Below are 16,150 nucleotides of genomic sequence, written 5' to 3'. Positions count from 1 at the left end.
GGAAGGTGTTCAAACAAACATAACACAGGTTGTGCCGTTGGCACATGCTGAAGAAGTATAAAGCAGAGTAAAAAAACTGTACAAGATTCATGATGGTCTGAAGGTAAAGCTCCTCACCATAATCAATCACCCACTTACACCTACAGTGTTTGAGTCTGCATGGAATGAGTTGGTGGATGAGTATGGCATACGGGAGGATGATACTATTCAGAGACTTTGGGAGAGTAGGAAATTGTGGGTTGCTGTTTATTTAAAACCCTTGTACTGTGGCAGGATGACCTCTATACACAGAAGTGAAAGCATAAATAAGATGATCAAGGATAGTGGCTTCACATGACATTTGACATGCATGAGTAAATTTACACGTAGGATGCTGAACTTCATTCAACACACAAATTACATGGTGGCTAGGGAAATCCATTGGTCTCAGGTAATAATGACAGTGGATTGTTGTTTCTAAAGCAGTTTTAAGATATCATTTATTGGGGGGTAATTTTTTATGTGGTTGTCCATAAAACAGACTCGTAACTTGTGGTTGACGTTGCAGCCCTTTGATGGCCATCTTAGCAGGGTGTACACACAAGCTGTATACAAAAAATACAGGGAAATTTATATTTATAGTACTGCATTCCGTATTGATCCTCATCCTAACAAGGTTGATGTTTACCTTGTGACACACACGGATCAGTTATGGCAATATGCTTGGTTTGAACATTCTTTCAGAGTGGAGGCTCATGTAAGATCAGGTAGATATACATGCGAGTGCAAGACATGGGAGCATACAGGTAAGAGATGGCATTACAAAAAGTTTCCATTTAGCATTTCCAAGTATAATGTGGTTCGGTGAAAAGTAGCACTGATTATGGTCAATTTGATTGTACAGGCTTGTTCTGCACCCATCTTATTAAAGCCTACGCGTACCTTCAGATTGACAATATACCTGCAAAGTACATAATGAAGAAATACATGAGGGGTGCAAGAACGATGGTAATGTGGGACAGGCACGAAATTGTGACTTCGGGACCAGGGTGCAAGAGCGATCAGTACAAAACAAAGAAGCTAGTAGAAATCACAATGGCCATCGTGAGGGTATTCCGCAAAACAAGTCTTGAGTTGGAGAAAGGCTGTGAGTAGCTGTCTGCATTAGTTGAGTGGGGTGAAAGTATTGCAAGAGGTACTGGAGCATCACATGTGGGGGATCATACAGAAGACCAAAGTGATATGATCCCGGATATTGGAGGTGAACCTAAGGCTAGTTGGGCAGAACAAGATGTGCAAAATGAAAGTATAGATGAACCTCTTGCTCCACCAGTTGAAAGTGCAGTCCAAATTTCAGAGAGTGCACCAAGGAGGCAAGAACAAAGGGGAAATAAGTTGTTAATGACCATGCAAGTTCCAGTAAGGCATAGGGGCAACAGACATGTGGATATTGCGGATCTTTGGGACATTATAGTACGGGGTGTGATGTGAACTTGGATAATGGAAATAAGAAACGAGGTGCAAGTGGGAGTTTGTGGGGCAAGATGGGATGAAAGAGGGGGAGACCACCCAAAAAAAGCAACTGGAGGATGATTTTGATGATGTTGCATGAGTTGTTTGTGATACACAGAGATGCATCTAATGAAGAACTCAGTGTACGTAGACAGCCAGATGATAGCTCTGTTGCAGCTTTTGGTCTTCTTTTCTGTCTCTTGCTCCAGTTCCTCTATAACTATGGCAGTCAAGCTCCCATATTTGGAAGAGTCTCTTTCTTGCAGATCTTGTAATCTCTATAAGAGGGGAGATCAGAGAGGCTTTTTTGGTTAGTGGTTTGAACAAATGAAATGACCACTGACAGCTACAGAGCAGCCGGGGAGTAAGTTTGTAAATGGAGGGGCGTGTTCAGAGCTGAAGGGCATTTGGCTTGCAGAGATGAATTGCCAGAATGTTCTGCTGAATGTCTTGCCCCAGTACTAGCAACGGAAATTTTATTTTGCATAATGCATTGTAATTGGAATTAGCTCATACGACATGTTGCTTCAAGCTGAAAACAACTTTTCATGACAATTATGTAATTCTGATGTATCCCTGGTCATTACTTATCTGTACACATCAATAATTTTGTCAAGAATCTGAAGACCGTCATGATTGTTTCTGAAGCATCTTATTTGTGAGTACCATATGATGTTCTCGTTCAACTAGGTGTTTAGCATAATTTGCAATGGCTGTGTTTGGAACAGATTAATAATAATCATGTAATTTAGCAAGGGTCTTTACTGACTGGATGCAGTGTGAAGGTCCAATTTGCTGATGTTCTCCAATTTGCTGATCATTGGGCACTGCTGCATCATCAAGCATGCTCGATGTCATGGTGGTACTGCGCAAGTGTCCTGCGTTCTCCAATCTGTTGCCAAATATTGTATCATCACCATTGTGAACATAAATAGCACATGCTTTTGCGAAAGTATTTTTGGATGCAAGATTTCTTGTCTGTTTAGTTAATGAAAAGTATCTGTAGCTTTTTGTGGAACTGGTTTTCCTTTGGCACACAAGTTTCAGCAATGGACAGAGCAAGATCATGAACCAAATCATGCATCCTGCATGTCACTCTCCCATCATATTCATTCACATCTTGTAAAAAGTACACTTGGAAAAGAGAATTACAGTACAAGAATGGGACATCAGAGCCCACCTGTAATATGTCCAACAATGGAAATTTAATTGTGCATAATGCATTGTACGTGGAATTAGCTCGCAGGTAGGAAGGAAAAGTGAAAGCCAAAATAACAGTAAAAACTCAAATATCTGAAGAACATAATTAAAATTATTTAGAATCCATGATATCCAAACGACCACATAGAATGTCTGGCTTTTATCAAAAATGAAGGGAAAGTAAACTTGTTTGCTTGTGAACTTGTTTATTTATTTCGTCTAATAATGAGCAGGCACGAGGATCACATGCGACGCCTGTGTGCTTCTAGACCTGCAGGGAGCTTGTTGATCTCGCTGATTTTGTGGTAGAGGCCATAGAAGGGGAGCTGAGACCTATACTGCCGAATGTTTTCCTGCATTGCGTAGTGAAATGGTATGGTAATTAGGACTATTGTAGATGGAGTAAAAATTAAAAACATTGAGTTTTGGTAAAAATGGTTAGGCTTACTGTGAGGAATGGAACACGAAAAGAGTCACCGTTCCGTAGCTCCATGAATTTGATGGCATAGAATCAACAATCATTGTCGTGCGTATGCATACATACGTCAATGATTGGACGTTTGAATCTAGTAAATTGCTTCATTTCAAAATCTGTTGCAAACTAGAACAAGAGATTAAGGTGTCAAATAACTCGGTCACCCAGGACTTGGTGGTAATCTGTGTGGTCATCTGGACTAGAATCAAGTAGATGTAGTAGATGCTATAGTGCTCCTCCATAACTGGCAAAAGGAACTAGACATGATAGAAGTAAATTTAAGTGAGAAAACTGTAAGTTCCAAATCATGAGGTAGCCTTTTTTTAAGTAAATTCATGAGGTAGTCGGGAGTAGATAGTACTTACTAGTTTCACTTTGTTTGGGTCAAAATCTTCAATATCTCGCTGTAAGATAGCTAGCGCCTAATGTGATTCCCACTTAGAGAAATCTTCATCTTCCTTTATATTGACATATTCCTGGATGTGTAATAGAATGGTATCAGAGGGTGTAAAAAAATTTGTTGAATTGTGTAGTGAATGGTATAGGTTCGCGCTCACCCCAAGCTCTTGAGATAGGAAGACCCTGTACCCACCACCATCAGCCATGTGGCATCCATCATAGCTCATGCAGGCAATGAAGTATGACATGAATTGGGTGGAAAGAATCTCGCCATCAAGGAAAGACTCTGATATATCTGATCCACTGAATTCTCTCAAGCCGGTGCAGATGAAAATATTACTGGTATGCAAAGAAATGACTCATAAGTGTGTGCATGCAGCATTGGATCTTCGAGAGTAGGTTGTAAACAATACCTTTTGCACTTCATGGCAGTGTGGAACTTTTTCCTCATAGCATGTGCTGTTAACTGTGGAGCTTTTGCTCTTTGTGGATCGCCTTTAAAAGAGGACACATACCTGGCTAGTCGTTTTGTAAGCCGTTGTGGCCTCGGAGCAATGGCTAGACGATGGATGATCTCATCTTGTGTGCAAGGCTATAAAAGAATAGGGCCAAGTGCATCATCAGTGGTGGTCTTGGTTCCTGCAAACTACGCTCAATTGCATCGAGCAAAATTGGTGTAGTGAGTAGGTTGGTAATAATTTAGAATAAATGGATGTTCAATGCAAGAAACATTGGTTTAACTTATGCCACCTCATTTGTTACTTGTTTTTATTCTGTGAATAAACATTGGCTGCTGGTATAGTCATGTCAGCAGTTGCAGCTTGTTTATTTTTCTCATCTCCAGTTTTTTTAAAAAGAGTATTATATTTTGTATTGTCAACACCAGTATGATTGCAGGAAACAATGTAACATGTATATTTGCACAACATAATTTATCTGTCAAGACTTAACACAATTTATCTGTCAAAACTTCCGGACTATGTCCTAGTCATTAAATGTAAGTCATCTAAGCAATAGTAAAATATAGTTAACTTACCACATGGTAAATGCAGTGGAAAAATAATGTACCACATGGTCATCTAATAAATTGTACGGTTAATTTGCAACATAGTGTACCATTCAAAACTACAGTAACACAAATGGTTAAACAACCATTGATGGAACTTTCAGACTATAACCCAGTAAATTAGTTTAAGTTTTGTAAAATAGTAAACTATATGGTTAGCTTACCACATTTTATTTTCAGTAATTGAAGTGGTAAATTCACAGTATTTTAGGAAGTAGTAAAATCTTACAGTAAATTTACTGTATGATTGAGGCACCAGTTAGAAAATGCAGGAGAATTAAGTAGTGTGGTTGCCTACTAAGTGGGAGCCTGGTAATTTAATACAAGAACGATTAATTTACTGTAAGATTGATGTATCATTCAAAAAGATATAGTATTCAAAAATATATTCATGCCAGCAATTGCAGCTTATGGGTGGATAGTAACGGTAGTAGATGCATCTACGAGGTCAACTAGGGAATCTAGGTGTAGGGGGTGCTTCGGCAACAATATTGTGGATGCCTACAACTGATATAAAATAAGTAGTAGGAGAAATGATGATGACAAGAACTAAGAAGAATGCATACTGCTATTTGGCGAGGCTGCAATCGAGTCTCATTTAGCTGGAGCAGGAGGCACGATGTGATCAATCGTCACGTCGGTGTAAACCTGGATATGAAGAATCAAATATGTGTGTAATAGATACCACGGTTGACGCTAAAATAGTAGTATTGCTACTGAACAATGCATTTGTAACCTGAGTACAAATGGGTGAAAGGTCGCCTTCCATTTCCTTGTCAAGGTCAACATTCTCCTGATGGGAGGGGGTGTGAGTTATGGTAAATAACAGTTGGGACATTAAATGAGTGAATTTTTTTTGTGAGAACCAGAAGTGAACATGTAGTTAGGCTTAGTGTATTACATTGTGATAAGCAAAACTATCATGTAGTGCCTTGGAGAGTGGTAAATCTTGTTCTTTGCAGCCCCTTTGGGAACGCTCTAGTTAAGCTCCTGGTTTATGCCACCTGAAACACAAGGAAGGAATAAGGGATGGCATGATTTCTTAGATGCATTCTCTAATTTTTTGGACCTGTCAACAAACAATTGTCATGGGATATACCATAAGACATATCATTTTTCATTGGTTTATGTCGAATAACTGGCGCACCTAATACATGTTCAGGTCCGACATTCTGTGCATTCTGGCCATCATACATGTCGACGTCATTGGCTTGAGCTGCATACATTAAGATAAAATATGGAAAATATTGAAATGGTAAATCAATATTATGGTAGTGGACAATATTATTTTCACTACTAGCATCACAAGTGTGGGGTTGATTATCATGATCTTCACTATCATTGCCATGCATCTCATCATTCAAAATTGCCTGCAGAGTACGAGTGGCTGCCTTATGTGCATCCGATAGCATCTGTTGCCCAATGGTAACATAGCTCGATGCTTTCTTGGCTTTGGCATCAAAACTTGCCAAGGCTAGCATTGCCTGCGTCTTCCTAGGCTCGCCACTAATCTGATCAACTAAACCACGCAGTTCTGCTTGCATACCGGGAAAACTTGTTGTGGCCAATGGTTCAATGCTTGGTGGGGTATTTGAAGATGGGTTCTGAGTTATATGGTAGCAAGTATCGATGCTGTTCCTAAGCTGCACACACCAAATGAATTAGGGGGAGTGTTAATACAGGTCGAAAATATTGGAGAATAATTTAGATAATAAATGAGGACATGTGTGAATAGACCAAATCAGTAACACCCCAAATGTAGCCTTCCCTTGTTGATCTTTGGTCCTATCGGCACTAATTATCTTTTTTTATCACATTTTGATCAAAGTACTTTGCGCGAGGAGTGTCCATGTGCTCAATCTGATGTTGGCATTCTAGGTTGTCCAAATACAATATATACAACCAAAAATTCAAAAGCATAGTTCAAGGGAGTACAACAGTATAAGTTAGTAATTATTTTACTCTAGTCACTACTTGCATATGGATGACAAGATGGTGTAATAATGCACATACTGAGAATGATTTCTTTGCTTTGTCAGCCTGCCATGTGAGTGCAGCTTCTCGGAGGTCATCCACAACTGCCTTACACGAGTTCAAAGCTGGTAAGCAAGACAGGTCCCTAGTCAGGTAAACATCCTTTCACCTGAAGTTATTATCAGTGCTTGGGAACAACAGTTTGTTGCAAGCAATGATAAATAAAAATCTTATTGCCATGTCATCAGTAATCGTGCTAGACCCTAGCTCTAGATCATCCTTCAAGGTCTTCTGGAGATGGCTAGCATGCAGGTCGTGGGATTCTTCTAAACCCAACAAAGTCCTGAAAGTAGACAACGCCTTGGATGCTTCAATGTGTGTATGCAAATCTATATCTTCACCACCTTCCAATAAGTCAAACACCTGCTTTAGCACGAAGGGGGTGATATGGATACCCTTGTCTTTGGTAACATTGAGTACCATAGTTTTGGGATCTAGCCTGTCGAACAAGAACTTCAGTAGCTCTTTGCTCTCTAACCTCTCTGCTCAAACACAAAGGAGTCCACCAAAACCCATAGCTTTGATTCTCCTACACTGCTAGAGTGTTAGGTGGTCGACAAACGAGTTAAATGTTGATGGCGCACATCGAACAGTATGTGCATGAGCATACTTGATGGGATTATTGGCAGGCTGTCGAATGAAGATATGAAAAGGGGTCAAATACATGTATATAGAGCAGGTAGAGTGTAGTAAGGGTGAGTTGTGGAAGAACCGGTTCTCATAATATTTATATAGATAAATGAATCACATCTCAAAATGTAGTAAAAGTCCACGGTTTATCATTGAGGAGGGTGAATCAAGTAATTTTTAGTTAATTTACCACAAAATTTAAAATGTAGTAAACTGTATGATTTGCTGTGATTGGCATAGACACCTGAAAAGAAAAAGGTTAATGTACTATTGTACCTTGGAAGTTGCATTGATGCACTGTTTCTTCACAACTGGTTGCCTCGGTGGTGGTTCCATGAAGGCATTATCATCATCATTATCATCACTCTGAGGGAGATCCCTAGCACAGCTTGATTCGGTGTGCGACTGCTGCCCACTTCTGGTTGGTGGTTTGCTATTGTTCTTTGCAAGATTTGCATCACGGCCACCAAGTCGTTGGGGGGTGTTGATGGTTGTGGTTGTGCATCAGCTCCTGCAACTGGCTGTGCATCGGCTGCTCTGGTGATCGCGCTAACATCAAAGGTCCATTTGCCTTGTGTGGTGTGGAACCCGAATGATTTTAATCTGTCCTGAATTTTCTTCATCTCCTGCTTTTTTTAAGAAAATAGAGTATTATATTTTGTATTGTGGATACCAGTATGATTGCAGGAAACAATGTAACATGTATATTTGCACAACATAATGTATCTGTCAAAACTGCAGTAAGACAAATACCCTTTGATGGAACTTCCAGACTATATCCACGTAAATGAATGTAAGTTATCTAAGAAATAGTAAAATATATGGTTAACTTACCACTTGATATATGCAGTGAAAAAAATACAGTAATCCGTTGAAGCAATAAAGCCACGAATTTTAAGAAGTTGGTAAATTGTACAGTTAATTTGCAATATAGTGTACCATTGGAAAATAGAGTAACACAAAGAACTATTGACGAAACTTTCATACTATAACCTGGTAAATTAGTGAAGTTTTTTAAAATAGTAAACTATATGGTTAACTTACCACACGATTTTTTCAGTCGTTGAAGAGGGTAAGTCCACTTAAAATAGTAATTTACTACAAGAACAATTAGTTTACTGTAACAATGATGCATCATTAAAAAATATATTATGTACCTAAAATATGTGCTGCAGGGTAATTACCAGGTTTGCAGAGATGAATTACCTGAATGTTTTGCTGAATGTCTTGCCTCAGGACTAGCAACGTTGGTCCCATTCATCTGCAACACAAGTCAGAAGGCCATGGTTGTCAGTTCTTTCAGATATGTATAGTTGAGAGAGTAGCATATATGGAAAAAAAGAAACACCTGAATGGATTAGCTTGTGACTTTCTTACATCAGTATTTATAAGTATAGTAGTACTTTGTCATCGTAAAAACAAATTAAAAAAGTAGCCCTTTGTCATCACAAGAGGAAAGTTCTTGGAGAGCGATCTAAAGTCCATTGAATCAAATAAAAATACAGATCATACTTACATGATATCATCATTCAGAAGATAGGGCTGCATTGGGAATTTGCAATGCAACCTGGCTAATCAGACAAATATAAAAAAAGCTTCAAAATCAGGAATGTGCAGTGACGCACAAATCTCCAACCAATGGGCATAATCAGTAGAGTGAATGAGGGAGGCAGAATTACGTGATGATTACCGTAGGGTTTCTACACTAGCTTGGATTAGGATGGGCCGGTCACCCAAAACCGAAGAACTCCTGCAAGAACGCCGGCAGCAATACAAGTATGAATGGCACAGGTGAGGGCACAAATTCAACCGTGGTGATGCTGTTGGAACTGGCCAAGGTCATCGCCGGTGGAGGATTGGGGCGCCTCCAGCAGCAACGATGCGACGTTCCTTTGGGGGTTCGGGGGTTGGGGGCCAAGCAGGCTTTTATGCCGTGAATTTGACGAGTGATTGAAGAAGCTTTAGCAATCGGGGAGTATCTCTTCCTGCGATGCGAAATCAGCTGCATCTCCAGTGGATTGTGCATCCCACTTCCTGCTCGGCGAACGAATCAGGGTGGTGATGTTACTGCGTGCGGGATGGTCTGACGGTGAATGAGAAATTTTGGGTGGCAACAGTGGCGGTAGTGGCGGTGGCGGCAAGATTTTGGGAGCTTCTGATGGGGAGTGGAAGCAATTATTTTTCAATGGAAAAAGGTCACAATTTGAGGCTGCTCGATAGCTCTGGCTGCCTCCATTGAGGACAGAGCCAGATGACGAGTTGGATGAGCCTCACGCACGGAGAAGATAAGGAAGCAGGAACAGATTAGGTGGAGAAAAGGAAGGAGAGAAAAAAAGAGAGACTCGTTACTCCCGGCTCGCACTTGACTTGTTACTCCTGGCTCGCTCGTAACCCAAGCTGGCACCACGCTCGGCTTGTAACCCTGGACGTGGGGCGGATGAGCTGGATTGGACGGCTACAGAATAACCTATTTTGTGACCTTATATATATAGACCTCACCCTCACCTCACCTGCACCCTCACGGCGCAGCAACCTCTGCTGCGCCACCACGCTGCCTCCTCACCTGCATGGCGCAGCTGTAGGCCACCTGCATGCACGCAGATCCCGCAAGCCACCTCGCCCACATGCGGCCTTTGCAAACCGCCGCCGCCTCCAAACCATGGGGCGACGCTGCCCAGATCTGGGTGAATCCACCACCAAATCGGATGATTCTGCCCGCCGCCCTCCTACCTGCTGCACGGGCTTCCGACGAGCCAGCTCCGGCGGTGGCGAGATAGGAGGCGGGGGAGATGGTGTGGTGGCACTAGGATATTGGGTCCACCCGTATCGCCCCCCGAAGGAGCTACGTGGAGGCCGTCTGTTTTTAGAGCTTTCTAAATTCGGTGTACTGAACCGTGGGCACGGATCCTCATTTCAGCAGTGACCTAGCTTGGTTGGTAAAAAAGGAGAGAGACCCTCATCATGGACAGTGTGGAGTCTTTTGTGCAATCAAAAAGAGATAGCCACTTTCAATGAATTCGTTCCCTTCTGATCATTACAAAATGAACCCTCATCGAGACATAAAGAAATAGCTAGTCGGAGTATGGACATTATTTCCGTGGAAAACAGAATCATTATTCCATTCACAATCTTGCAAAACGATACAGATAAACTGTCTGTAAAAGAGCAATGGCTACACATCTAAAGAACAATCGCTCGTCCGAAATAATGCCACATATGATGTCTTTGCACCAAAATGTTAAACGAATCTTAAACAAAATATTGCTCTGAGAAATAGGCCGGAATTTTATATGATCATGAAGATGCTTACCTGGGCATCGACAAAGAATTTTGTTGTTCATTTCTGCCGGCATCTGCCCATTACAAAAAGAATTGCATTCCGCTGCATATACATCGTCAATGCATCATCATTGTTACAAACATCCCGGTGTCAGAGGAGACTTGTCCGGCTTCATCACGAATAGAACTTTCTAAATTTCATGTACTAACCGTGGGCATGGATCTTCATTGCAGTAGTGACCTTGGTTGGTACAAAAGAAAAATAGAGAGAGAGAAGAGAATCCCCCTCATCATTTACCGTATCGAGTCTTTTGCGCAATCAAAAAAGAGACAGCCACTTTCATTCAATTCCCTTATCTGATCATTACAAAAAGAACCATCACCGCGACATAAAGAAATAGTTTCAGTGTGGACATGCATTATCGTGGAAAACAGAATCATTATTCCGATCACAATCTTGCATGACGATACAAATATTGCTGTCTGTAAAAGAACAATAGCTTCACATCTAGAGAAGCAAGAGTGAAGACAGCAAGGAATACACATATATGGGGAGGCCGGCCAGACTACATTGCATGGCAACGTCCGTTATTTGTTATATATGATAAGTACGCGCGTACGACAGGAGCGAATCACGTCTACGTGCTTCTCTTGACATGCGCCCTGAGCGGCGTCTTCATCACCTTGAAGAACCCGTCCAGCTCTGTGAAGTCCACGTCGCCGCCGCCGTCCGCCCACTCGAACTCGCGCACGAGGGCGGCGAGGAAGCACTTGACGTGCATCATGCCCATCCCGGCACCGGGGCAGTACCTCCGGCCCGCGCCGAAGGGCATCATCCTGATCTCCTTCGGCCCCGGCACGGCGCCGACACCCTCGGCCTCGCCGCCGGCAAGGAAACGCTCCGGCTGGAACTCGTCGGGGTCCGTCCAATCTTTCCTATCCCTCGCCATGTCTCGTATAAGGAAATGCACCCTTGTGCCGCCCACTGGAACCGTGTCCATGCCAACCGCCACGCCCTCCGTGTGAACGTCGCGCATGAGGAACGGGACAGGTGGGTGCAGCCGGAGGCTCTCGAGCACGACGGCGTGCAGGTACGGCAAGCTGCGGAGCCGCTCCTCGGAGACCACGCCCTCGCCGTGAGCTCCGGTGATCTCGAGGCGTAGCTTCTTCTGGATCTCCTGCTGGGTGACGAGGTGGGCAAGCGCCCACTCGATGCATGAAACGGCCGACTCCGTGCTGGCGCCGAGAAACTCCGACAAAAGGCTCACCATCTCGTCGTCGGTGAGCGCGCGCCGCCCGGCATCGATGTTCATCCTTCCGACATCGTCCTTGTCATTGTCGTCGTCGTCGGGGACACGGAGGTCGATGAGAGTGTCGACGTACGGTCTAATGCCGCCGTCGTTGCAACACCCGGAACGTCGCCGCCGCTCCCTTTCCGAGACGAGAGGGAGGAAGAAGGCGGCCTGCTGCCCACGGTAGCCGAGAAAGCGTCGCCACCGCCTCCAGTACACGAGCTTGGTCAGCCATGAGCGGGCGAAGACGTTGGCTTCGCCGATGGCGCGCACGAACTCCTGCATCACGCGCCGCATGGCGAGCAGCTGGCGCGCGTCGCCGACGAGGTCGCCGAAGCACAAGCGCGCCACGAGGCCGAACACGGCGGCGTGCACGCTGTCGCGAACGACCACGTCGCCGTTGCTGCCGGCGACCGTCGCGGACAGGGATGCGACGAGGGCCGCTATGGACTCGCGCTGCAGCGGGGCGAGCTGGTCGAAGCGTGAGGGGTGGAGAGCCTCGGAGGTGAGGTTGCAGCGGAGCGCGCGCCAGAGCGGGCCGTACTGGGCCGAGCTGATGCTGTCGCTCCGGCGACGACGCTGCCCGGTGACCAGGGCCACTGGGAACAACGTGAGCGGACGGTTCGAGAAGGCGTCTGCGTGGTCGATCATTGCGGTGCGTGCGGCAGCAGAGTCGCTGATCTCGATCAATGCCGGCTTCGCCATGGCACGGCCGTGCATAATCCTTCGCCGGAAAACGGCGAGGAAGAGAATGATGGCCAGGCCAAGCGTGAAGAGCTGCGCTGCTTCCATGGTTTCTCTTGTAGAAACTGCACTGGCCAAGTGTGAGGAGACTCAAATGCTGAGCCCAGTCGTGCATGCGTGTATATACTGATGAGTTTATCAGTCCGCAATAATTGGACTCCGCTCTCAACGGTTCGTATTCACCGCAAAAGGCGTTTGTGTGGCCAAAGTTTTTATGCATATGATTCGACCTGAATCTCCCCTCTAGTTAAAGGTAATGCTGCAGGGAAAGTGTCTGATCTTCTCAAGTTTTTAAACTGAATAATTGCTGGGATCTTGTCCACACCGAAGTACTGTCGACATTATTATCATAGCAAAATGGCTCTCTAGACCGTTGGTTGTGATTATAGGGTTGAGTGTCATCATAGCTACAATTGAAACTAATATATTTGTCCATCATATCACTTTTTAAGTTTTATTAGGTCCAGAGGATAGAATCTAAGTCATAGCAAAAATAAGGACACAATATTTCTAGCCATTCTAGGTTATAGCAAAACTGGGTACCAAATGACAAGGAAAAGAACAAAATTCGGAAAGAAATGTACGGGTCGATTTGATAGTGCGGCGATAGAAGATAAAAGTGCGAGGTTAGTAGATGAGAAGCTATGAAGAAGAGAGAACTCTATGGCGCTTTTTAAGCCTGTTCGTTTCAGCTTATAAGCCGGCTGAAAAGCTGAAACGGCTGATTTATTGTGGGAGGAAAACACCGTTTGGTGGCTGATAAGCCGGCTGAATAAGCTGAACCGAGCATTTTTTTTTATTAGCAATATGGTTCTCTGAGAAGCTGGCTGTCCTGAAAAGCAGCTGCCAGAATCGGCTGACGACAGGAGAAGCCGAGTTTTGCAACCCATTTTTCACTAGAATTTATGCTGATAATAATATACCTTGTCTCGTTGCTGAATGACCACTTAATTAAGGGCATAAGGCAATAATCTCACTAAGGCCAACCTTAGTAGAGGTTCTATAAAGAGTTTCTTGACTATTAAATAACATGTCACATCAGTAATTTTTGCTGATATGGTAAGGACATTATGAGGAAAGAGGAGAGGGAGTTTTATCATATGTGGGAGGAATTTCATCACCATGAAATCCATCTGGCATAGTTACCCAGTTCTCAGCTTTGGTAACTGTGCCATGAAATTGTGCATTGAGGCCATTCCTAGTGCTCATTTTCATAGGAGTTTCATGTACATTAAATGTAGTGCCACAACACCTAATCTGGTGGCATGGCAGGAAATTTAAGAGGGGAGAGAAGGAACCAGTTTCATCTAGATGAAACTCTCTCGGCACAAAAACCAACTTTGAATGTGTCATGAAATTAAATATTATGTGGTGCCTATGAAACAACAATATAAAATTGTGCATCGGAGGGGTAGTTTCAAACACAATTTTATTTTCTTATTGATGATGTGGCTATCTTGGAAATATCAAAATGAAATCCTCCACTGAGATTAGCTAAGAATGGCCTAACTAGTAAGGTTGATTTATTAATAGAAGCATAATAAGACCTTAATGTAGCACAACTCATTCTATCAATATCACTCTCCCCAAAATATCGTTGGACACTAGCTATAAATGGTACCAAAACCGAGCAACAGAATAGTGCAAAGCACCTATATCACTATCATAGGTGGAAGCATTCCCATCATCCATTATTAGTGCGAGCAATACAATAGTGCAAAGCACCTATATCACTATCATAGGTGGAAGCATTCCCATCATCCATTATAACTGCGCTATCATGACCACCATTACCATCGACATAGTATTCAAAATCATAATTATGTTGGCACTTAGGCTTTCTCAGTGGGCGATAAATAAATTGCCATGTAGTGAATTATGATGACACACGGCACAATATTTATGAGGTTAGAGAAGAAACTAGTTTCATAGGGATGAAATCATATGTACAATGTTTCGAAGATAGTCGTGTCATGCATGTAGCCTTGGAAATAACAAAGGATAAAACCATACATTGTATGAACTATTTGATCCATAAACTAAATACACTCTTACTTATGTGGTATTCTTGGAAACATAAACATGAAACCTAGCCCTGAGAATGGCTTTACGAAAATTATAAAGAGCCATTATTCCATTTCTGATTTTAGCTTGCTTCTTCATTGGATGACTAGGCAAGTTCAACAGAATACGCCACTTCTCCTAATTTGTGGGAGCCATGTTACCATTAAGCATGGTACATTATTACTTGTGACCCTGGTAAGGTTCCACTAGTAGAGAACTCACCTTCCATGCGCCCCATTTTGTTCCGGTTTAAAGTTGGCCCGGGACAGAAGGTTCACCAACCGGGACTGAAGCTCGGTCACTAGCGGGAGGCTCACCAACCGGGACCTTTTATCCAGGTTGCAAAGGATAGTGGAAAAAAAAACCTCGAGAGGCCTTTTATCCCGGTTTGAAACACCAACCGGGATAAAAGACCCCCCTTTTATCCTGGTTGGTCGAGGGCCTTTTATCCCGGTTTGTAATACCAACCGAGATGAAAGGGGGTCTTTTATCCCGGTTGGTGTTTCAAACAAGGATAAAAGGGTCCCCAACGGGGTGGCTGAAGGAGGACTAAATCCCTCGAACCCTTTTATCCCGGTTTTTAATACCAACCGGGATAGAAGGGGGTCTTTTATCCCGGTTGGTGTTTCCAACCGGGATAAAAGGGTCCCCCATGAGTTAATACAAAAGGATTGCATCCCCTATATAGTCAGATGTGCTGTGTAGGTGGGATGGCAAGGAAGCTACGCGCGAGGCTGGAGGTCATGGGTTCGAATCCCACGCAGCGCGCACGCGCATATTTCGCGTGAAAAATCGTGTAACTTGCGACTTGCGACGTGCGCGTGTGGGGGGGCTCCTAGGATTTCTTTTTTATTTTGCAGCACTTGGCATGGTGACCCATTTTATCCCGGTTGGTATTCCCAACCAGGATAAAAGGCGGGTCTTTTGTCCCGGTTGAGTGACCCGGGACAAAAGACCCCCCCCCTGTCTCGATTGGTTTATCCCGGATGGATTTTTGGGAGATTTGCACCCTACCAACCGGGACTAATACCGAGTTCTCTACCATTGTTCTATACACCCCATCTTTTAAAATATCCCGAATCAATAATATAATACTTACTTTTCTTGACCAGAATTCAGCAATGTGCTACTATCTTGATTAGAATCAGGTAGAGTAACAATAATTGTGAATATTACATCCAAGACGCAATCCACATTGACATTTTCAACGTATATGACCCAGTACTAAAGACTCAAGAACTTTCAAGATCCGGTTACTTCAAAAGGAAAGTATATCTTACTCCATCACAGGTGTTGTAATGATCTAGCCTAGAAAAACGGCTCATGCCCACTGTACACGCTGAGTGAACAACACCTACACTACAACCTGCTTATGCTTTCATCCTCGCTTCGTGTAAAAGAGTTAACCTAAGGATGCAACGCCTCCTAGAGTTGGCTATTTAAGTTAGCTAATCCCACTCTCCACTTTCAATTTGA

At 43.4% G+C, this 16,150-nt stretch overlaps 1 protein-coding gene and 1 long non-coding RNA gene across 3 annotated transcripts; both read right to left on the bottom strand.

The window, feature by feature from the left end:
- Positions 1–2,492: 2,492 nt before the first annotated feature.
- LOC117863274 (uncharacterized) lies at positions 2,493–9,900 on the bottom strand. 2 transcript variants are annotated; one of them, XR_004642177.2, is made up of 13 exons: positions 8,502–9,900; positions 7,572–7,921; positions 6,645–6,730; positions 6,178–6,274; positions 5,779–5,847; positions 5,533–5,635; positions 5,368–5,424; positions 5,198–5,279; positions 3,979–4,211; positions 3,724–3,904; positions 3,532–3,642; positions 3,140–3,423; positions 2,493–3,044 (listed from the first exon to the last, which is right to left on the bottom strand). It is a non-coding gene; the product is annotated as an uncharacterized lncRNA (long non-coding RNA). The 2 variants fall into 2 exon arrangements; XR_004642181.2 differs by lacking the exons at positions 6,178–6,274; positions 6,645–6,730 and having other exon boundaries at positions 2,495–3,044.
- A 1,093-nt stretch (positions 9,901–10,993) lies between these two features.
- Positions 10,994–12,827, bottom strand: LOC117863072 (cytochrome P450 89A2). Its single transcript, XM_034746658.2, has one exon. It carries the CDS (start codon positions 12,656–12,658, stop codon positions 11,213–11,215), a length of 1,446 nt encoding a protein of 481 aa, XP_034602549.1. The 5' UTR covers positions 12,659–12,827; the 3' UTR covers positions 10,994–11,212.
- Positions 12,828–16,150: the final 3,323 nt, after the last annotated feature.

The sequence above is a fragment of the Setaria viridis genome, chromosome 7, assembly GCF_005286985.2.
Source record: "Setaria viridis chromosome 7, Setaria_viridis_v4.0, whole genome shotgun sequence".
Classification (NCBI taxonomy): domain Eukaryota; kingdom Viridiplantae; phylum Streptophyta; class Magnoliopsida; order Poales; family Poaceae; genus Setaria; species Setaria viridis.
This window is presented reverse-complemented; position numbering and strand designations above follow the sequence as displayed.

What these genes read in the sequence shown, in the direction of transcription:
- LOC117863072 (XM_034746658.2), bottom strand. Translation starts at nt 12,658, where the DNA reads ATGGAAGCAGCGCAGCTCTTCACGCTTGGCCTGGCCATCATTCTCTTC.